The 24,057-nt window shown below is 38.4% G+C and overlaps 1 protein-coding gene across 3 annotated transcripts in view; it reads right to left on the reverse strand.

The window, feature by feature from the left end:
• nlrc5 (NLR family, CARD domain containing 5) overlaps window positions 1–24,057 on the reverse strand; it is a 154,514-nt gene that overhangs the window by 113,904 nt on the left and 16,553 nt on the right. For 2 of the 3 annotated variants that reach the window (XM_051931674.1, XM_051931672.1), the window contains exons 1-6: window positions 18,063–18,283; window positions 13,296–13,600; window positions 8,915–8,950; window positions 7,844–7,915; window positions 4,116–5,829; window positions 2,243–2,326 (exon numbers count right to left, since the gene is read on the reverse strand). In XM_051931674.1, the coding sequence (XP_051787634.1) occupies window positions 2,243–2,326; window positions 4,116–5,829; window positions 7,844–7,915; window positions 8,915–8,950; window positions 13,296–13,587 (2,198 nt within the window). In that variant the 5' untranslated portion in view covers window positions 13,588–13,600; window positions 18,063–18,283. Of the gene's footprint in view, window positions 1–2,242; window positions 2,327–4,115; window positions 5,830–7,843; window positions 7,916–8,914; window positions 8,951–13,295; window positions 13,601–18,062; window positions 18,284–24,057 lie in introns of those variants that run through there. The other variant, XM_051931673.1, reaches the window with a different exon arrangement.

A 24,057-nucleotide genomic window follows, 5' to 3' on the forward strand; every position in this document is an offset into this window, starting at 1 on the left:
ACCCTGCCCAGGATTGATTCCTGCCTTGTGCCCTGTGTTGGCTGGGATTGGCTCCAGCAGACCCCCGTGACCCTGTGTTTGGATTCAGCGGGTTAGAAAATGGATGGATGGATACATACAGCCCAATCATCTTATTCTTTATACTTCTAGTATTAAGGAAACCAATTTGCAATATATTGTTCATTTTATGCCTGCTTATTAATTTGAGTTCATACCCTGTTATAAGTTATAAACCTGGCCTGTATTAAACTTTCTTCCTCCATTCTCTAGTTTAAACAATCCTTTACTAAACTTCTCATATGCGTCCCCAATGCATTGGTGTTCCTCTGGTTTTAAATGTAACCCAGCACTGTGGAACAGGTCCAGTTTGTGCAAGAAGATTATTCTAACCCCTATAAACCTGTGCCCTTCCATGTTACACAAAGATGTAAGCCATGTGTTAAACCTTCCTATCTCCTCAGTCTTACATGGCCTGCCTTGTTGTCCAAGCAGAACATCTGAGATGACCACCTTGTAAGTTTAGCTCTTCAGCTTGGCACCTAACTTTAACTTTAGACTGGCAGTCTGTTCACTTGTTTTTTCTTACAGCAGAACCATGGCTTTTCTGGATCAGGATTTTTGAACATGTAGTTAGAATGCCCCCTTGCTGCTTCCCATGGAAGGGTACATGATAGATACTGCTGAAAGTCAAACAGTCTCAAAACATGATGGAGCACTGATATTTTTTAGTTTGCCTGGGAGCATTTGAGAACCCTCCAAATGGTCACGGAAGAAGTTGCTGAGGATACAGTAGCCTGGTCATCACTAATCTGCACATTGTCACTACAGTCCCAGTGGCCATAAGTGAAAAGCTAAGTGACATTACAGATGTAAATACAGTACTATGAGTCGGTACAGAGTGCTATATAAAAGTGAACTGAACTAAAATCTTACCATGTCCTATATTCTAAAGATGGATGGATTCTTGTAAATGTCTTTGACCAACTTTGATAGTTTGAATGCCACATGGGTTGGACGGACATCCTGACCAGAGAAGGATATGGTACCTTACCCGGACGGGAGGCTCTGAACAGGCAGATGAGCATCCCGACCAAGAGAAAGGAAAGAGCCACACCCGGAAGTGATGGCCAGAGGAAATGGATGGATAGCCAGCTGGAAGAGAAAGATATTGCTGGGGACTTTTTATTCCCCCAGAACAGGAGATGGCAGCAGCCCTCTGTATTGGCACCCATTCGGGAACTAGTAGGGAATCCTGGGAGAGGTAGTCCAGTATTACAGCATTGCTGGGACCATGGCTGCCACAAGAGGGTGCTGTTGGGAAATTAGGGTTAGTTCCTAAAATGGGACTTCTGTATGATACAGAAGTACTTCCATTGGGTAGTGGCCCTGGCACCAGAAGTACTCCTGGGTCCTTAATAAAATGGACCACACTCCCTTGTCCAGGTAAGTTGGAGCTGGGAGAACTTAAGCAACACTTGACTGAACACTGCTACTGCTACTATGAATGTAACTAACTGACAGAGTAGTAGTCCATGACAGGGTAGTCATTTTAAAACCCTTATAGAATCATTTGATCCTAGGGTCTTCAAAGCACCCTTTGTGTCCTAGCACCTAAGAGCCCTGACATCCTCCTAAAAGACAAGCACAACGGGTCAATTCTGGTTTGCTAGAAGACAGTATGATTCTGGTAGTATTGTTCTGAGAATCACTGCTGTCCTCTGACTGCTTGTTCAAACCCCCATGTGCCAATGCACTCAACCTAATTTAGAGCAGTGCTCACCAAGCATAAATTATGTAACTACCACCCGTCTGTATCTTGTGTGTCCCGTGTTATTTAATTTTCAGAGCCAAACACATAAATCCCAAACTACAACCACAGTGTTCAGTGATGCAAGGAGTGATCCCACCTTTTGGATTACCAGCCACAAAATCACAAGGAGGATAATGACATTTACTAACACAATAAGTTCATAATTCTAAACATAACAAAATAAAAAGTCAATAAACACAGTGACTGAATCATAAATGAAAGAATAATATTAACACAAATACCCATAATAAATGGCCCATACTGAAATATAAATGAAAAAAACAAAGAAGGGATATAAACATAAGCCACAGAAGGAACTCTGGCTAAAATACAACACATACACACTCCACAATACACACACACACGCACACGCATGCACACACGCATTCACACATACACACACTGTGCCTTGCTTATTACTTCAATACTCACTCAAATATCTGAAGAAATTCAATTTTAGGCAGAACAGCAGCAAGGGCTTCAGCAAATACATTATTGTATTTTCGGCTGCGGAAACTGAAAAGTAGGAAAATATTGAAACAAATTTAAATGCAAACCAATAACAAATGCAACTGATAAACTCCATTGTGTAACAATGTGGTACAGCCAGACTAGGAGCTGACACTTGACAAAGGTGAAGTGTGGACATTAGGGTCAAGGATGAGTATGAAGAAGTATGGATGGGTTGCAAACTATTCACTAAGCGAGAACATAATCTGCCATGTACTATGTGACAAACAGCCATGTACAAAAACATGGTTTTTTTTTCTTTTTTTACTATGGGCAAGAAAGTGGGGCTTTGTTTTTTACATTTGGATATGTGAAGCTCAGGAAAAATGAGATCTAGAGATCATTAATTATAGGGGTGACATCATTTACTCAATTTGCCAAAAACTTGAAAGATGTGACATACTAGGTTTTTCCATAGTTGGTGAGATATGCACACCTGCATTTGGGCAGATTATCCAATTATCCTAGCAGATCTACTCAATATCTGTTAGACTGGATGGGAAGCATCAGTAAACTTCCATTTCTAGGTCTCATCACAGATGTTCTATTGAGCTTAATTCTGGGCTTTGGGTGGACCACTCAAGGGCAGTCATAGACTTGTCCCAAAGTCACTTCGTTGTTGTCTTGGCTGTATGCTTCAGGTCATTGTCGTGCTGAAAGGTGCACTGTTGCCTCAGTCTGAGATCGTGTGCACTGGCATAGGTTTTCTTCAAGGACCTCTCTGTAATTGGCTATATTCATCCTTCCCACATTTCTGACCAGTCTACCTGCCCCTGCTGCTGAGGAGCACCCCCAAAGAATGATGCTAGCACCATCATGCTGCACCATAGGGATGGTGTTAGACATGTGATGAGGAGTTCCTGGTCTTTGCTATACATAGTGCTTGGAGTTCTGTCCAAAGAGTTGTTTTTGTCTCATCAGACCAGAGAATCTTCTACCTCATGGTCTCAAATGTTGTCACATGCCTTTAACTCAAGTGTGGTGCCTATCTAGCTACTCTACCATGAACACCTGATAGATGGAGTGCTCCTCAGATGGTTGTCCTTCTAAATGGTTCACTTCCTTTAGCAAGACTCTTCTTGTCTAGTTACTCAGAACCTGGTAGTTCTAAATCCATTCTACTCCACAATTATGGAGACCTGAAAGCTTTAGAAATATTTTTATACCTTTAGCCTGATCTATGCCTTACCACAATTTGATTGTGGAGATGCACAGAGTGTTCCTTGAACTTCATGTCTTGATTTTTGTCCTGACATGCAGCGTGAATTGTGGGACCTTAAAAACACAAGTGTGTGCCCTTCTAAATGATGTCCAATCAATTTGGTTTGACACAGGGGGACTCCAGTCAAGTGCTAGACACATCTCATGAAGAAAAAAATTAAATAGGATGTACCTGACCACAATTTGGAGTGTCATTTCAAAGTGTCTGAATACTTATATAAAAAGGAGATTTCAGTTTTTGATTTTTAATGAATTTGCAAAGAATTCTGAAAAAATGTTCTCACTTTGTCATTATGGGTTATTAAGTGTAGGTTGATGGGCAAAAATGGTAAAATTATAAATTTAAAATTAAATATACAACACAATAAAGAATATAAAAAGTGAGATGATCTGAATCCACTACATTTATTATGCACTCAACTGGGGTTTGAGAATAGGATCATGTAAGCAAAGAGTTAAATAAGATGCAATCATTTATGATTCAGTGATTAGCAAATCAAATTGTGTGAGTGACCAAGATGTGTTCTGCAGTGTCATGTGTGACTAGGCCAGTTGTAGTTTCAGTCATACTTACACAAGTCCTTGGATAGCACTACAGCGAGGAAGAACATCCAAGCCCTCCACTTCTATTGAGCAGCCTGCAATATCAAGACAAACATCTCTTCTGCTATGTTTCAGGATGTAAACTAAAGCATTCATGTCCACTGGTGTCAGTCTGAAATTTCTAAATTCATACTTTTGATGAGCTCCAATCAGCTCAGCTAGCTGAGGGTCTTGGGTTTCATGAGCACAATGGCACAACTCGATGATTTTTGGACCTGACAAATTGCTGGTGCCTAATTTTGTTAACATGTGCAGGATAACCCTTTGTCGCTTTTCAACCCATGACTCATTATGTCTCGCCAGAGTGGACAGGAGTGAGGTACATTCTTTCGACGAGAGACCCGAAACAAAAATGTGGAACATGTCAGTGAACACAGTTTTACGATCGTTTTTTGAAATCCACTTTGATTTCAGGTTGAAACTCTTCCGCAGCTCAGTCTCATTGATGCTGTCACTTGTGATCAGATGCAAGGCAGCAAAAAACTCCTGCATGGTCAAGTGAATGAAGGCACAGCCGACATTTTTCACTCTGTCCTCATTTTTCACTTCAAAGACACTGAGAAATGCATTTTCAGAAAAAAACTTAATGACAGAATTTGAAACATCGTTTGCATAGAAGACAATATTGCTTTGATCCAGACCCCTCATGGCCAGCTCGCTGAGTTCATTAATCTCCTGCCTGTACTTCTGCAGTAATGTTTTCGAACACTTGGGACCTGATATCGCTTGTTTCTTGCTAAGGAATGCCAAGAGCATTTTAATATAAACCTGAGTCATGGTGTTGGGCAGTTGTGACTTCCCACACCCTTGAGACAGTGAGTGGTCCAGGCACATGCAACAGACAAAGCACAAGGCTGGGACATAGCACATGTTCAGAATATTTGGGTCTTCCATGAGGTGTCTGAGAGCTTGCTCCTTGTAGCTGCAGTCATTAAAAAAGTTCCTTGTAAACTCCTCTACTTGCCTGTGATCAAACCCTAAAACTTCTCCCACTTGATCAACAGCATGGAGAGGTAGGTCTAGGACATCCTTGGGCCTGCATGTGACCAGCAGAGTACAACCATTCAGAAGCTTTCCTGTGTACAGAGCGGAAAAAAGCTCAATGACAGAGACAGGTTTCTCCATATTATAAGTGTGGGTTCCCACCAAGTCAATTTTCCCAGCAAACTCATCATAGCCATCAAATATAATGCACAACCTCTGTGGATTTGTGCATATGAATTCAAATACGAGATCTTCATCTTCTTCCGGCTTATGGAAGAAGTTAAACAACAGCTGTCTGAGGGTCAATTTCTTCTTTATTAAATTAAGTTGACGGAATTCAAACAAGTAGATAAGACTCAAGTCAGGAAGTGCTCCCTTTGCCCATTGGTAGGTAATGTGTTGCATCAGCATGGTTTTGCCAGTTCCTGCTTTTCCTAAAAGTACAATAACTCTGGATTCAGAGGTGTTACTTGGTTCAAGCAACTCAAGCACTTTGACACATCTGGCCATTTCACTTTTGCAGCTCTGTAAATCCCTGAGATTTCTGCGAGTCCTGTCCATTCGCTCCTTCCACATATTCTTACTCATCAAGTTTATAGGAATGTGGTCAAGTGAAGTAGGTTTTAATATCCCAGTGTTCATTTCTTCATGTCGTTGCAGCAGCATGCTCATCAGAGAAGACTTGTAAATTTCTGGAAGGTCTAAAACAAAGCAAAATGAAATGTTCTGAAATAATACATTTTTGGGTCTTCAGTTGTTAAGTACTGCACTCTTACTAGGCACATCTAAAGGTGATATTTTTCTAACACCCCCAATATCAACAGTATTGTATTTGGGAATGTTAACAAAGGATTACAGATACTTTTTTGTGTTAGAACATTAGAACATTAGAAAAATTCAGATGAGAACAGGCCATTCAGCTCAGTAAAGCTTGCCAGTCTTACCTACTTAATAATTCTAAGATAACATCAAGTCTAGTTTTGAAGATCCCTAAAGTCCTTCTGTCTACCACACTACTTGGTCAGTTATTCCATGTGTCTATGGTTCTCTGCATGAAGAAAAACTTCCTAATGTTTGTGTGATATTTACCCTTAACAAGTTTCCAACTATGCCCCCTTAATCTTGATAAACTCATTTTAAAATAACAGTCTTGTCTCCTAATAATACCCTTTTGCTTAAACTGAAAGGCTCAGATCTTTTAATCTTTCCTCACAACCCATCTCCAGCAGTTCTGGAATCAGCCTAGTCACTCTTTCCTGGACTTTTTCAAGCGCTTTTATTTGGTAAAGCCTGTAAAAACATTCTTATGTTGGTACTGAGGTGATACCATCATCATAAAAAAGAAAAATTATTATAGATACCAACTGGCAAATACAAAAAGCATGGAAATAAGAACAGGGCAAAAAGAAACACAACCTTTTTGATTGTGAGTGAAAAAAGACAAATCAGGATAAACTGCCCTCATAAACCAGGATTTGTATGATTATTTTCATAACGGTGAAAATGCAATTCTATTTTACATTTTTAGAAAGACAAAAAAAAAGGAAATGAAACAAAATATAAATTTGACACTAATGTTACAGGAAAGATACAGGAAATGTTAGCAGTGGTAAGCATGGACATATACAGGTTGTGCATCAATTTTGGATGATTACATTCTCCGCTTTTCCAAAAATAATGATCTAATGATGAGAAGACGCACTCACACTTCTGTCAAAGTCTGCACGTTGAACCCTTTGATCCAAAACCTAGACCTACCAGCCCTGTCTCACAGAGAGATAAGAAGTGGAATGCCATCCACCCATGAAAATAGTGACTAGATTTGAGGAGCTTTATTGAAATAATAGCAAAAAAGACAGATTCAAGTGAAACTCCACACATACTAGCCAAAATTTACATCATTATTTCAATGTCATTTCCAAAAACTGTTCTGCCTGGATAAACAGTTCATATGGAAGCAAGCAGTTTCTGCAGCTCTTTAAGCTAACTTGATTCATTATGCATTACAGGGTGTTGTGCAAAGACAGAAATTCCTACATTGAAGGGAAAAATACGCAAATATATGCACTAAATCCAAAATGGCTTTCCATTAGACAAATGATTATTAACTCTATTTGGTAATCTGAAAAGTAGAGATAGGATCACTCATGCACACCCGGGCGTCCCCTGGCAAGCTCAACTGAGGTAAGCACTACAACTCCGTGTCTTAAAGAGGTGCTGTCACTAACAATATCCTCTTCTTTCTCCACAGCTAAGAGAAGATGGCCAGTAAGGACACTGACAACCATCCGTGACATCACTAACAAGGACTGCCCCTCCAAGTCGCTCCTCTATGAAAAACGATAAAACAGAAAAGTGGCGGCTTTGTTCTTATCAGGAGCAGAGCATGGCACAACTTATAGAGCAAGTGACAATACAAAAATTGCAGCAGGCTGATGTGGTTTCATTGTCTTTTAAGTTCAACCATATTCACATTATTTTGCAATTATTTGTTTATGCTGGGGTTTTGTTTTGATTCAACAGGGTTACCAGGATGGTACCCCAACTTTTTTCTCTGCTCATGACTGCCTCCTTTTCACTGGTCACAGTAGATAGTGACTGAAGACCAGGTGGGTCACAATAGATAGTGATAAAACACCAGAAGAAGTGGTATCTACCACAAGTAGTCAGATACAGTTTGAGGATGGTCCTAGTCAGGTGATGTCAAGAGTTTACCTGTTCTGGGTCGCTTTATTGTAGTTGGATCATCAAACAGAGAATCTCCAGCAGGTCGTCGCCTAGAAAACTCTACATAAAAAAGATCATTGTCATTTGTTAAAATTGTATACTTCTGCCAATAAGGTTATTCTCTGTATGATATTATTCGCAAACGGAGTCAGTTAACAAATACTAATATAAGGTATTTAGTGCATTTTGCAATGAACATCACCATCACAAAGTACAATACAAAGCAACAGTAGGTAACAAAAAGATGAAAAGACAATAAAAATCTATAATCAATGACACAAAGAAAATGACAAAAAAATAATTACACCCAAAACACTTTTAAGTCTTTAAAGGTAACATATTTAGATCAGGTGAAGGAAAGAGAACTGAAAAATTATGACTGACCACAGTGAATGTAATGGAAAGAACAGGCCGAGATGCAGAGTGTTTGTTGAATGACATTTAATGTTGTGAAAAAAATAATTCCAGAATCAAGTCTGTTGTATAATCCACATGTCAGTTATCCAGTCATATGCTCAAAATGTGCAAAACGCATGCACTGTTTGATAAAATGTTAATAGTTCTTTCTTGGAAACCAGCATACATCAAAAACAAGAAAACGCATTCCGATAATATTGTGCTTTTGAATTAAAGACATGACACTTGATCAATGAATGAGGGGGAGAGGCAGGTCTTCAATTTAAAACCACAGCATTATGTGCATGCATTTTCCTGTTTACAATGTACGCTAATTTTTCTGGGAGGAACCATTAATAATATTAGCCAAAAAATGCATGCATTTTGCACATTTTGAGCATACGACTGGATAACTGACATGTGGAGAATGCAACATGAGTAATATAAGATATTTTTTGTTTTCTCCATGGATATTTTTCAGATTTTTTGCCATTGCACAGCACTGATCACCATTGGGTTTTATTATATCTCAAATTTCTTTTGTTCATTCTGCAATAAAACATGAGATTAAAACTACATGGGGTAAGTAACATATTAAAACATATAATTTTTGTGTGGAGTATTCCATTAAAGTAAGAAAATAGTATATAAAAATTACCTTACCTTGTAATGGATCAGTAGTGTCATCAAAAGAGCTTCCTGCATTCAAAAAAAGAAAATAAACATGAATATCTGAAGATCTCCAAAAATTTGCATAGTTATTTTACAGAGGCCTGATTACCCTGAGATGTAACTTATGTGAAATCTAAGAGCAAAACTAAATAATACTTCTAGCGATATACTTATTCATTTTCTGCACCCATCCTTATGTACTTTGGGTCTTTCAATAGTAGGGTCCATCCAGTTTGATGCTTTTGGGATTACAATGTAAAATATAAGACCACCCTTACTCAGGCTGCTTGTGAACCTAACATACACATCTTTGTAGTGAGTGCATAAAAAAGCCTTGCAAACATCTGTTAAAGTGTCCACTGCACGTACAGTGACTTGGCAGGGAATTGAACCCACGTCCAAGAAACAGTAAAGTAACTGTTATATTTATATATAAAAATATAGTGCTGTTTAATTAAAGAAATTAATGTAGACTTGTGCTCACTTCTGATAAAATATGAAAGTAAAAAGCTCTGTCTCAGGTGATTATAAAAAAGGGTTATATTAGTTCATTTTTCTTTGATTATTTTTCTGCACAATAAATCTTTCCTGGAGGTTTTCTTGTTTTCTACTATGGTTTGTTAATATGGAGCATTCACTTTCACTTCCATTTTGTACTTACAATGTGTTTTTGGACTTGTTATTTTAATTATATTTGAAAGTTCTATTACACCATTTTGTTTTCTAGTGAGCTCTGCAATTTTGTGACATGGTTGCTATTGCATTTGTTAGAGGTCTTGGTCGTGTTGTCATCAGCCTAACAATATATAACTGAGAGATGCCTTTAGATGATTATTATGAATATTCTCAAAACCTCTCTCGCATGTGCTTAGTTCGATTTCCTGGCAACGAATGTAGATGTATTGTTTTTTTTTTTGATTCTGAAATTTGTTTCACACATTGGCTTGGCATAAAGATTGGCTTAAGTTTTGAGTATGATCCTTTGCTAGTTTGCTTGTTACATTTCATTTCCTGATCCATCCTGCTCTCCAGCCCTCTGCCTCAAAAGTTTATACCCGAGGCAGCACAGAAAGAAGCTGTATATGGAAGAGATTGACTACATTTGAATAGGAGGCACTTGGTAAGATGCATCTACAGGGTGGTCCAGATCTAACTACTATGTTTGGCACTCTCTGTTAGGAATCATTCTATTAAAACAGCTAGGTTAAAAGAGGTCTCATACAGACTGCTATGGACCCTTTCACAATTATGGATTCCAGAGCACTACTAATCCAAAGTAAAAATTGATTAAGCATCAACTTGCCAGTGTGGACAAATGATAGACAAACATCTAAAGAAAAGATAAGATATTAAATTAAGGAAATAAAAATGAAAGTAACCTGTATATACATTTACTGAGCAAACCTTTAGAAACGCGCCCTGTGTTGGCTGAGATTGGCTCCAGCAGACCCCTGTCACCCTGTGTTAGGATATAGCGGGTTGGATAATGACTGACTTACTGACTGACCTTTAGAAACACTATACTAATACTGGGTAGGGTCTACTTTTGCTCTCAAAACAGCCTCAATTTTTTGAGGTATGAATTTTACAAGATGTTGGAAACATGGTACTCACATGGTACATGGTACATGACTGAGAAGGCCACTGAAGAACACTGAACTCACCGTCAGTATGAGACAACTTTCGCTTTGTGACATGATGCATTGTCATGCTGGAAATAGCTATCAGAAGATGGATACCTTGTGGCAATGAGTTATGCACATAGTCAGCAACAATATTCAAATAAGTCATGGGATTACAAAGATGATTGATTAGTATTAATGGGCCCAATATGTGCCAAGAAAGCATTCTCCATGCCAATACACCACCACCACTACCAGCCTGGACTGTTGACACAAGGCAGGTTGGATGCATGGATTAATTCAAATTGTGACCCTATATAATCTGTGTGCCACAGCAGAAATTATGTTTCATCAGACCAGGCACATTTTTCCACTATTCAACTGTCCAGCTTCAGTTAGTCTGTGTCCACTGCAGACTCAACTTTTTGTTATTTGCTGACAGGAGTTAAACCCAAGATTGTATTTTGATGTTGTAATCCATCTGCAGTCTGAGATGTTTTTCTGCTCAGTTGTACAGAGTGGTTATCTTAGTTGCTGTAGATTATATGTCAGCTTGAACCAGTCTGGCCATTCTCTTCTGAACTCTCTCATCAATAAGGCGTTTCCATCAGCAGACCTGCCGCTCTTTGGATGTTTTATGCTTTTTGTGTCATTCTGAGTAAATTGTAAAGACTGTTGTACAAGAAAATCCCAGGAGATCAGCAGTTACAGAAATGTTCAAGCCAGCCCGTCTGGCAACAACAATTATGCCAACATTGACATAACTGACTCATTCATGGTGATATCATACTGTGGCTACAGAACTGCACCCCTAAGATGTGTCATGCCCCTGGTGCTATGATCTAAAGCTCTCTTATCATATGCAGAAAAATAGCTTAACGTCCCATAGGGTGAGCAGAATCCTCTTTTTCCCTGACATATCCTCTTTTCAAGACATAAAATATCAGTCCTGAGAGGATATAGAAAGTTCCTAAAATTGTCCAGGATTTTATTTTGCATGCATTTTTGTATATTTCATATGTTACAACTAGATATTTTGAACATGCATGCTCCATAATTTGGTACAGCATGTTAAATACAGAGGTCTGTCTGTAAGATAGTCCACGATCCATGCCACCAGGTATGAATCTACTCCCATCTCTGTCAGCTTGTCCTAAGGAGCATAGGTTGGATGGTGTTGAAGGTGCTAAAGAAGTCTAGAAACATAATTCTTACAGCACCACTGCCTCTGTCCAAGTGGGAGAGTGATCGGTGTAGCATGTAGATGATGACATCCTCCGCTCCCACCTTCTCCTGGTATGCGAATTGCAGAGGGTTGAGGGCGTGGCGGACCTGTGGCCTTAGGTGGTGAAGCAGCAGCCTCTCCATGGTCTTCATCACATGTGACGTCAGAGCGACAGGCCGGAAGTCGTTTAGCTCACTAGGACATGATATCTTTGGGATGAGGGTGATGCAAGATGTTTTCCAAAGCCTCGGGACTCTCCCCTGTTCCAGGCTCAGGTTGAAGATGCGCTGTAGAGGACTCCCCAGCTCCAACGCACAGGCCTTCAGCATTCATGGCGATACTCCATCTGGACCCACTGCTTTGCTGGCACAAAGTCTCCTCAGCTCTCTGCTCACCTGCGCTGGCATTGTTATCACTCTTTAATTTAATATTGTTCTTTATCAGTATGCTGCTGCTGGAGTATGTGAATTTCCCCTTGGGATTAATAAAGTGTCTATCTATCTATCTATCTATCTATCTATCTATCTATCTATCTATCTATCTATCTATCTATCTATCTATCTATCTATCTATCTATCTATCTATCTATCTATCTATCTATCTATCTATCTATCTATCTATCTATCTATCTAAATATGGGCCTCATGTGACTAGAAAATCTGGAGGGGTTTGTTTCAACTAGAGTATGCATGGAAGTTTCATTCAGGTGACAACCATGAGGATGGGGCAGAAACACGATATAGCTGAACACCAAATTATATATAAAAAAAGATGTCCAAGTGAAAATGTAAATTTAAAAAGAAGTTAAAAATAAATACTGCTGATTTTAACCTGGACAAGAGTGTGAATCCAACTGTAGAACCAGTACGCACATGCCAAAAGCAAATAAAGACACTAGCATCCTAGAGGCTCATATTTACCCTACAAAGCACACAACTGCGGTTAAGCAAAAGAGCTCTTTGTCAAAAGTGAGACAATTTTGTGTGAGACCAGGTAAAATAGAGGAGTCAGTAGCTTCAGCTGAGGGCGTTTCGCCCTTTCACTCAGTTAAGAGTCACAATAGCATAATAATTATAGATTAATGGATTGGTCATCTGGCTTGATGTTCATCTATTTGACAGGCTATTTGTGGTCATTTTTACGGCCATGAGAAACACCAAAGGTAAACTTATTTTAGTATGTTTACAAATGTGCATTAAAGGGCAACCAATAAGGACTTCAGCAGATGAATATAATGATGAATGTAACTGGTAACACCATGCCCATGGTGCTATGGTCTACAGGTGTCTTATCATGTGTAGAAAAATAACTTAACGTTCCATAGCACATTAAGCTTCCACAGTTTAATAAAAACTGATTTTTGCAAATTAATCATATTTTTTTACTAAAAAAAATATCAGCAAGATTCATTACTTTGGAGGCACATGCTGAGTGTTGACTATCCCTGTCCTCTTTTTTGAAAACTAAAATATGGACACCCAATACGCAATTAAGCCTTCTACATTTCCAGAAGCATAATTCTCACCTTCACCAGCTGCTGACATCAATCGAGTTTCCAGCTGCATTGGCAAGAACTGGCAAGCCATACAGAGAGTCTGGATGATACATGACCGTGCTCTACAGTCCTTTTGTGCAATGATGTCCAGGATTAATGACAGCCTGCTCCTCTTTTCGGCAACTCTGTTGACTCTGGCTTGTTCCTCTTGGTTCAAGTAACCCGTGATCTGCCAGAGGACAACATCTGATTCCTGGCAGAGGACATCGACAAGCTCTGGCTTAACCGTTTCCAGTTCGGCAGTTAAATCCATCTCCTGCATCCTGACAATTCATCTGGAAAAGAGAAACCAGTGACTTTAACAGAACTCATACACACATGAATGTTAAATGACATCTCTCCATATACAGTATGATTGAAAGAGATGTTCTGAGATGCAGAGGGGCATGGAGAGTGACCATATCAGGGTTTTACCACATTCATATCTTTCTGCCATCAATTATGGTGCATAATGGACTTGAAACAGGGAATGCTGAGGTTCTATAAAAACATTTCAGTAGCATCATAGAAAAGGGGTGTTAAGGAGTTACTATAGTGCATATTTCTACATAACATAAACAAAAGCTTTATGAAGTTCTTGTTGTATATAGCACTAAGAATAGATGCCCCATTAGTAGCCCCTACTCTAAAGTGCTGCTAGTGCTTTGTATATCATATTAGGTCCAAAGTGTTTGCTAAGGTCTTATTACATAGCATTACTGAATAATAGATGCACCAATGTATGTCCCTATTCTAAAGTGCTACCAATATTTTGTATTTTTAATGTATTTTCCAGTATTTTGAGTGGGTTGTGCTCCCTCTTTATAATCAAGGCCCTTAAAGAAAGAGGGGAAGCAATGGCTTTACTGCCACAGGATGCTCCTGCTGCAAGAAAACATAACTTCTTATGAATTAAAATTAAAATCTGGGTGCTTTCTGTCTTTCAGAATATTCTGGAAGACTAACACTCCTATAGATCCTGCTGCAGGACAGGAATTCTGATAACATGAATGGAGTCAACTTATTTCAGGAGAATTATAAACACAATCAAGTTTTTAAATTGGGTGGCACGGTGGCGCAGTGGATAGCGCTGCTGCCTCGCAGTTGGGAGATCTGGGGACCCGGGTTCGCTTCCCGGGTCCGCCCTGCGTGGAGTTTGCATGTTCTCCCCGTGTCTGCGTGGGTTTCCTCCGGGCGCTCCGGTTTCCTCCCACATTCCAAAGACATGCAGGTTAGGTGGATTGGCGATTCTAAATTGGCCCTAGTGTGTGCTTGGTGTGTGGGTGTGTTTGTGTGTTTCCTGCGGTGGGTTGGCACCCTGCCCAGGATTGGTTCCCTGCCTTGTGCCCTGTGTTGGCTGGGATTGGCTCCAGCAGACCCCCGTGACCCTGTGTTCGGATTCAGCGGGTTGGAAAATGGATGGATGGAAGTTTTTAAATTGCTTTGAAAACTCTGTGATTCTTCTATCAAGACTGAAATAAAGCCTGGTTTACAAAGAGCTAAATTTCCTTGTTATTTGTGAAACACACAGCCTCAGAATGCATCAATGTCTTTTGATGTCTATCACTTGTAAATAACAAACTGTTCAATATTAGACGCAATACATCCTTTTCAAACACGACACCTCTAATATCCAACATGAAACTGGTGTCATACATGTGTGAATAGGAGACAGGTAAAGGGCCTGAATAATAGTAATTCCATGCCAGACCAGGGGTCAGCGAGGTGCACCAACTGCCTCTCTCAATCCCTTGCAGACCATTCTTGGGAAATCCCACCATGTTCCGGTGCCTCTGATGACGTCACTTCCGGTTCCGGCACCAGCAAAGACGTCTCCTTAGGTCCCGATGACGTCACTTGCGGTTCCGTCGCTGCTGATGATGTCACTTCCTCCGCTGGCCTTTAAAGCCACCATCTTACCTCCACATCATCAGTTCAGTAGTTGACTTTGATCCTTAAAGATCTTTGATTTATTTTCAGCCTTTTGCAGCCAGGACATAATATACGGGTGGCTACCCCAAACCTTTTTGATGTCTTTGTGTGATATTTGTGACACTGTGTAATGTGAGTGATAATGGAAGAAGCAGCCATTGAGAGGCATTGCTCAAAGAGCAGTCTGAGCAGGATTTAAAAAATCAAGTATACACCATACCATTGTGACATAACCTTATAGACCATTTTATCCATGCATAAATTATTAAACCAGCTTAATCCAGCTCTGAGTCAGGAGGCCAAAACTAACTAAGCACCAAATTACTCAATTGCAGTGTATGTTCAGCATCATGAATTAACCAATCAGGATGCCATATGCAAGGGATATCTTTTGTAATCTGATATGATTGTGTTCTATGTTTGGTTTATTATAACTTTTTCTGCTATCATTTTTTTAATTTATATTTTTTAAAATTGTTTTAGTATTTTCTCATCTTATAGGGGTTGTTGATCATGACAATTTTGATTATTACACTGGATTTTAATTTGGACTGTACTTTGGCATTGTTATATTTATATTATGCCATTTGTTTACATGTTTCCCTAGTATCAACCCGGAATTACACAGTGTGTGACATCATCAGAGCGACAGGATAACAAAGGCTGTCACTTTGGTCCCATCATTATCTAAGATTGCAGATAACTCTACAACTTCTTGCAATTGTAATTAATAGCTTTTTATTTTCTTTTTATGAGTTTTTGCTGTGTCCTTTTAACTTTGATTGTTGGTTTAGAGGTTTGTTAAAAGTTTTAGATGCACATATTTTTGATTTAACCGGTTACTATCCTTGCTTGCCTCTCAACAGTGTCTTCTCTCCTGATGATTATTTTTTACTCGCTAATATTTTCCATTCCTAGCAGGACAACCAAGTATTTAGTATCTAGACATCAATATTAGGAGTTGATGTCTATAAATGAAAAATCAGTACAATAAAGTTCCCTTCCGGGTTTCCCATAGTTCTTTAGCTAGTGTTTCCTTTTTAGGTTGACTATCTAATTAGTTAGTTGATTACCTTTATTAGTAGTAAAAATATAAGACTCAAAATTTAAGTTAACGTAACTTAAATCTTTCATTTATTTTCTGAAACTGCTTATTCCAATTGTCTCTGAAACTGTGAAGCAGTAATGCGAATTGCTATGATTAGGCCTGAGTAATACACAGAAAAATCTCTTAAAAGAGGAGAGGGGAACCCTAAACCTCTGGTAAACTAATAATAAAACCTTAAAATACAATTTCTAATTAATTTTATTTAACGCAACCAAAAAAACAACCAATAATTTAAAATAGAATTTAAAAAAATAATATTTATAAACAAATCTCCAAATGATTCTAACAAAGAATACAAATGTAGGACAAAAGAAAAAATACTAAACAATTACAAAAATATATTCTGAAATAAAGTGTTGAGTCTTTTATACAAGAAGCTAATCCAAGAGACAAAGCAATGGGTCAAAAATCAAATTCATAAATCAAAAATATAAACCTGACAAAAGTGATGACAAAGAGAGCTGAACAACATAAAAATGGAAAACTAATGCCTCAGCACTCACTTAAGTCATGTTGACTAATCCCCTTGGGTTCAACAGATAAATGATTATAATTATAAATAAAATTTAATAAAGAGCATTTGCAAAATAATTAAAAAAAATAAACACAACATATAAAACTTAACATTTTAACAAAAATATTATCATAGAAAAACATCACAAGAATAATTAGCAAAAAACAGCAACATAAACAAACTAAAGTAAAGAAAACTGAGACGAAAAACAGAGCCCTGGTAAGATCATAAGAGCTAACCCTTGTGCCACCTTACCAGATATATTTTTATGAAATTGCTCAAAATAATTTGAATGTGCGTTAAATTACTTAGGACTCTAAATTGTCTCTGTGAGCGGGCATACTTCATATGAAAGACTGTCTTGTATTTGATCAGCACCAGCCCTCATCTGACCTTAATGCTGCATTAAGCAGACTGCCGGACTAAGACAGACATCATGCTTAGCTTGTCACTCACTGCCCATTATTACAAAGCGTAGTTGTTACAGAACCCTGAACTTTAAAAACGCAAGGTTGTTGGTTTAGTCCCTAATTTTAAATCACAGTGTGTCCCTATGCAAGTCATTCACTTGCCTGTGCTCCTAAAGTAAAAAATGTGGATAATTATGCCAAGAAAAATGAAAGATGAACTGTTGAATAATTGTACGTTTAGAAGTAAAATCTTTAAAGCTTTTTATAACATGGATAGCACTAAAAACTCCTCAATACCAGAACACAAAAGCTCATACAGACATTGGGAAAATATGTGAAACTTCAAAAGATCTAACCCAAAACTGTTTATACTAATTATGAAGTTGCTTCAAAATATTAATATGAAAAGATCAAAACAAATGGAGCAACATTTCACACACATTTTACTTGAAATATGTCTATGCTACACTTTCACAGCTGTTTCGATCACTTTACCTTAATTATAATACAACATGCACAGGAACTGAATCATTTACGGAGATGGAAAAAGATAATGGGTTAGGTCAAAACCAAAAAGTAAAACGGAAGCAAAAATAAAGAAGAAACTGTGTTTGAAGTCCTTAAGAGGAGTAAGCTCTTTTAAGTTTTTAGCTCCCGTTTAATTCCTTTAAACAAATGAGGTCCCCTGTTGATTTCATAATTCACTTATGAACCTACTCCCCACCACCTGCTCCCTACCAACTTCTTTTTACCTACTGTAAACCGTGTACTTTTCCGAAAAAACCCTTGAATACCTGAACGTAATAAACATCTCCTGCTTCACAAAATGTCCGAATTCAGTTTTTCAATCAACATGTTCTCTGCTTTGTTCAACCTGCACTTGTTTTCTTCAGCTGAAAAGCACAGACCTGCTTTCGGTTTCTGTATGAGTTTGCCTGTGCCTTCTTAGGTATCATTTTTTATGCAGACGGTGCCAAATTAATTTTCACTTGCGTGCAGCTTTTGACAGCATATTGGTCTTTGGTTTAACCAAAGCGTTAGCAGTGCCAAAGGAGGGGCTGACAACAGATTAAAAGATGCCGAATGTGGGCTCTTTGCTAGAAAAACTTAAATTTAGTTTTAAATCAGAGCCATGCTGGGTAGGCATTAACAACCTATGAGTCCAAGTTCCATAATGTAGCCTACCCAGAGGCATCTAAAGGCTCACTGCTGGACATCAGAACGTTTCAAGCACAGAAATGGAAGAATAGATGAACAGCCTATGGTGGTCTGTGAGCCAGATAGGTACATGAGGTGTAGAGAGTGTTTTCTACAGAGAGTTGACACTACTATGCTGCAGCCACAAGTAACACACGTCTCCTCGGCTGAATGGCCACCCTGAATTCAAAAGTAAAGTAAACCTTTTAAACTGGAGTAAGGAGCTACACTATTGTAACCAGAAAATACATGCAATTATACTGACCCAACCAAACGTCAAGAAACTTCAGTTTTGGGACACACTCTAGAACAACACATCTCTAAATTACATTACATTTTCTTCTCTATTGCATATTAACGTTGTACTTCCTAATTACTCATATTGTACTCATTATATTTTGCTTTTGTAAATTGCACAGGATAAAGACATTGGTTAAATAAATAATAATAGGGATGTATGGTTAGATATGGTTACAGGAGTGATCAGTGCTGCTGTTGCTTTAGTGAGCTCATGTCCTACAATCCAATAACACACCCAGTCATTGTGTGGACTTTGTACACTTACCTTGTGTATGTGTAAGTTTTTGAAGTACTCTGAGCTTTTCCCTCACATCCTCAAAGATAAACTAGCCCTGTGTGACTGAGTGGACCCTGATGGACTGACAGATTCCTGACTTGAGCTCAGTGCTGCTGGGAGAACTTTGACCACTTGTGACCCTGAACTGCATTAAGTCCATTTGAGAATGAATGAATGAATGAATAATAAGAAGACGCCTCAGGTACTGGACATATTCTCAAAAAAACCTTTATGGTACTGGGTAGCTGTTGAGTAGATAAAATGATGCATGAATGGATAGACGGATGGAAGGATGTCCCTTTAACCCAAGGTGATTTGGTGATAAACTTGAAACTCAGAAGAAACTGGAGGCCTGTTAACTCTGTTATGTTGTGGCCACTGATCTGTGGAACTTGCATTAAATGGGTTTCTGTGTTATTGTATTGGAATATTGCCTGATTATTGCATGGTTTGTCTGTCTATGCACACTATCTTGTCTTATCTGAACTACGTGTACACTGTGGCCCCTGAGCTTCGTCATCATTTTGTCACTCTGTATACTTGTACTGTATATGGCTAGGATGACAAGTATACTTTGGCATGGACTTGACTTTGGAACAAGGGAAAGGTGGGAAAAGGCTGATCTTTCAAGGTAAAGCTTTGCTGTGGAAGCGAATGTTGAATTTAAAAAAAAGAAGAAACAAAATACCAAACAATACAGAAACAACAGGTAAGCTGACTCAAATGTGCTGGACTGTTAGATAAGATTAATGGAAGCCTGTCAAAAGTACATAAACATGAGTGGTGCAGAGTGAAACACCAACTGAAGTGTCAACTCTCCAGAACTTATTACATTCCTCTCTGATTACACAAAGTGAAGCAAGATTCAGAAAATGAAAACTTCCTCTGAGCACAGTATGTTCAGTCCTTTTTGGTTGCTTCATGAAATCGTTGCAGCCCTCTATGTTTTGAACCTGCTTATAACATTGCAGGGTTGCTGGGCGGTCAGAACAATTACAGACAGCAACTAACTCTGGAATAAATGGCAGTCTTTTGCAAGACATACAGGGTAATTTTTCCCAAATGTACACATATGGGCCAATTTACAGATTGATAATCAATGTAATGTGTATTAGCACTTGCAAAGAGAAAGACACATGAACCATGGGAGAATGTGCAAACTCAGTGCAGAGAATGAAAGATTTAAAGCCAGGTATCTTAATCTGCAAGGCTAACCACCACTCCACTATGCCACTCATTATGCTTATTAGACCAACTAATTTTTTTAAAGTTAGCTTAGGGTGCCAAACAGATCATCAAACTTCAAACTTCAATCGAACACAAGCATACCAAATAAGAAAAGGCCAGAAGCCTAACAAGGAATTTAAGCATACAAAATCCCCAAGAGATAAAGCCTGCTTTATTATGCCACAAATAGCCATAAAAAGTCAAGGGGCACTTTATTAACTGTGAGAGTTAAGTGTTAAATAAAAACACTCCATCAGAGCAGAGCTAAAAAAAAACAACCGCAGCCCTTTTTTTAATTATACTAGATCAAGTCATAAATTTAGTTCTCAACACACAGGGTGGTCAATGTAATCTAATCATCTGGGATTGTCAGGCAACACAGAACACAATTTAAGAGCATAAGGCTTTCTTACACTCAGCCATCCATCTTTTTAGCCAGTCTACAACACTTATTTATGTCAGGAATTAGTGGATGTAGTATGAGTCATGAGACAAAAACCAGTCCTAGAATGGATGCCTTTTCATCACAAGGTAGACACATATCTGGATTCAGTCATCCCAAGCCAATTTACAGTTACCAATTAATCTAATACACATACTAGTGAGAAAAGCAGGAGCATCAAGGGAAGTTCTCCACAGACACTGATCATGTAGGGATACAAACTTTCAGTTCAGTTCAGTTCAGTTCAATTCAATTCCATGTATTTTTGTATAACTCAGTCCCAAAGTGTTGTAATGCCAATTACATACACAAACTAAAATGCTAATGATGATAAGCACATAGTAAAGTAGAGCAAATTAAATTTGGTTAATATAACATCTCCATTAGCATTATACTTAAGAAATCACCAGTTGACAATGGAAAATGAAATTCCTTTTGAGAGTGTTTTTGGAGAAACAAACATCTGGAATGTCCACTGTCAGTTTTAACAGTCACATTCATGGATAAAGTCAGACATAGTCCATTGGCTCCAAAAGACTTTGAAGAAATATCCATCTCCACTGCTCTATCATGACACGTTTAATTCTGTTCACTCACTGATGCACATTTCACATCCTTCTTATAATTAACCTATCATTGAAGCCTATTTTGGCAACATCAGATGCAAGGCAGGAATGAACAGGACAACAATCCATTGTGGAGCACATTAAGGTACACACCCACACTTGGCCAAAACTTGTGGTAGCTACAAGAAGACACTGGCACAACTTTCATACTACACATAGACAGTGCCAGAGCTGGAATTTGAACCCAGAACTCTATAGCTGTAAGAGAGCATGGCAGCCCCTTCTGCTGTATCTATTAGATATTTATATACAGCATATATAATGATTATGCCCTATTGAGCATAATGATAATCCTGGGTCTTGGCCTGCCTCTACATGGGTAAGTGAACATCACCATCAACTAAGACTAATCACTTTGACCCTTCAATCACCTTGGTCTTGACTACAGTGAAGAGCATAAAGTTTGTGAAAGATTGATGTTAACCATCATGAGAACATAAGTCATTTTAAACCCAAGAAAAGGCAATTGAATCTAACAATTCATCTGTTTAGCCAACAGTTACTTGATAATCTTAAGTCTACTTAGAGCAATGCCTCAGTTACCTGAAAATGCTCCTGAAAATTCCTTTCCTAAAACATCTGGAGAATCCGCCTGACCACATCTTCATGTACAACTTCATTTCCATGTAACAGTCCTGTCATGACTGCACATCACTCTCAAGGAGGGACTTCCAAACATAGCCATTAGAGCACTTTAGTTCACTTGGTCTACAATTGTCCATCACTGTCACAAAAGCTCTCCTGAGCTCCTTCTGCTGGCTAACACAACCTCCATCAAGCTGGCTTACTGTATAGCAAGACAAACTAATATTTAGAAATATCTCAACATATATTTTAAGATAACTGGAAAATACTTAAATTGAATGGCAGATGTCTGAAAACATGTCGAATGTGATTCAAGATATCTTGAAGTAAATTCCAGTGCATTTTGATAAATACATTTCGGGATATCTTAAAATAAGTCTGTAGTCAATATAAGATACCTAAAATGCAATTCAAGATAGCTCAATATCACTTCCTGTAAAATCACCTATGTTTTCAGTGGGACTTTTTGTCTATTTTAAGATATCTTAAAAGGCATTTCAGATATCTCAAAATGATCTGTGTGTTACTTTAAGATATCTGGAAGTTCGATGTCAAAATGTATTTCAAATTTCTTGAAATGGAAAAGGTATTTACTTTGAAATATCTGAAAATGTATGTGAGATATCTTGAAAGGCATTTGAAATATCTCAAAATGTAGTGCAGAAATCTTAAAATACAAAGAATAGTAATGAAAGAACCCCACTAAATATGCTTCACCTCGAATTTGGCAAAAATAAAGCTGAAAAGTTAGGGAATTTGAGTCAACTCTGCAAATGCATTGAAGTCAAAGTGGGGGGGGGGGGGGGTTGAAGGAGGAATTGAAATAGTTTTGAGAGGATTATATTGGCGCAATGTTTTAAAGTGTAACTGTGAACTAGGGAATAGTCTACATATTATGCTGGAATGATTACTGTGGCCAAAATTGAGTTGTGAGGCGACAGTGCTAATCATTGCACTACCTTGCCTCTCTAAGATAAAATTATACTCCGAGTCCTTTATTTCTCTCTGCATCTTCTGACCTCTTGTCACTACAACTAACTAACACCTACCGAGTCTATGATGCAAACGATCAGCATTACACACTCTGGGGCTGTCTCTGTCACTACCCTATCTGTGCTACCTAGTGAGGAGCATAACATGCTTAATATAGCAGTGGAGACAAAGAATCTATGCAGAACAATAAAGTATTTTCATAATACTCTCCTTATGGTCAGCTGATACCCTGCAGCTACGTTCCTGCCTTGCAACCAGTGTCTTTCTGGGACAGGCTCTGGCTTCCCTGTGACTCTGCTCAGGATAAAACTGGTGTAGAAAATGAATGGATGGATGTTCAGCTAATGTATCATTTACAATGAAAATATTGTGAGTTTTTTATTTTAAATATGCATGGTGCAGATAAAGCCAAACTACTGATTGGTTAGTGACATCATGCATGTGTGAATACGCCGTAAATTTGTCATGCATGAGTGAAGCAGATTGGACAGTGCTATAAAGTGTGAGGTGGAGGCAAATGTGAAAATTCTGTTCAGGGGTGTTGCAAATCGGGCAGGCAGTGCAGGTTGAGTAATGACAGCCCCATCCAACACTGGTTGCTATTTCTCTGTGATTTCACACTGGCCTCACAAGGCTTTAATGGAGCATGGGGAAAAAAAGTTTGCTTAAGGCAGTCACACAGTGAATTTTCTGGCAAAAATTCACCAAAAACAACACAGACAAACTCAGCAACTTCACTGTGAACAACATTTGGAAATTTCACAGATTATCATCATGAGATATCTTTAAATGCTAATTTGGCATCCCATACTTCTGTGCTACAAAACACTGATACACCACATGCTAGGCAAGTATTCACAGCAAACAATCAGTCAATACCTGACATCTAATCATCACTCTGCTGCCTAGCTGCTGATAAACCCACTTCTACTTTAAAAAGAACTTTAGAACTACCTTTTCGGACATTGTTTAAACTCTGAGGCCTGACATTTCAAAAACATATAAGAAATATTTTGTGACTGACCCAGTACAGTTCCTCAATTCTTAATTACCTAATCAAAAACATTGAAGTTGAAGTCTTGCAGTCAGTCCATAACGTGCTCCCTTTACTTAAGTAGAAAATATGTTCCATGTATCTGTAA

Source organism: Erpetoichthys calabaricus, chromosome 9 (assembly GCF_900747795.2).
Source record: "Erpetoichthys calabaricus chromosome 9, fErpCal1.3, whole genome shotgun sequence".
Classification (NCBI taxonomy): domain Eukaryota; kingdom Metazoa; phylum Chordata; class Cladistia; order Polypteriformes; family Polypteridae; genus Erpetoichthys; species Erpetoichthys calabaricus.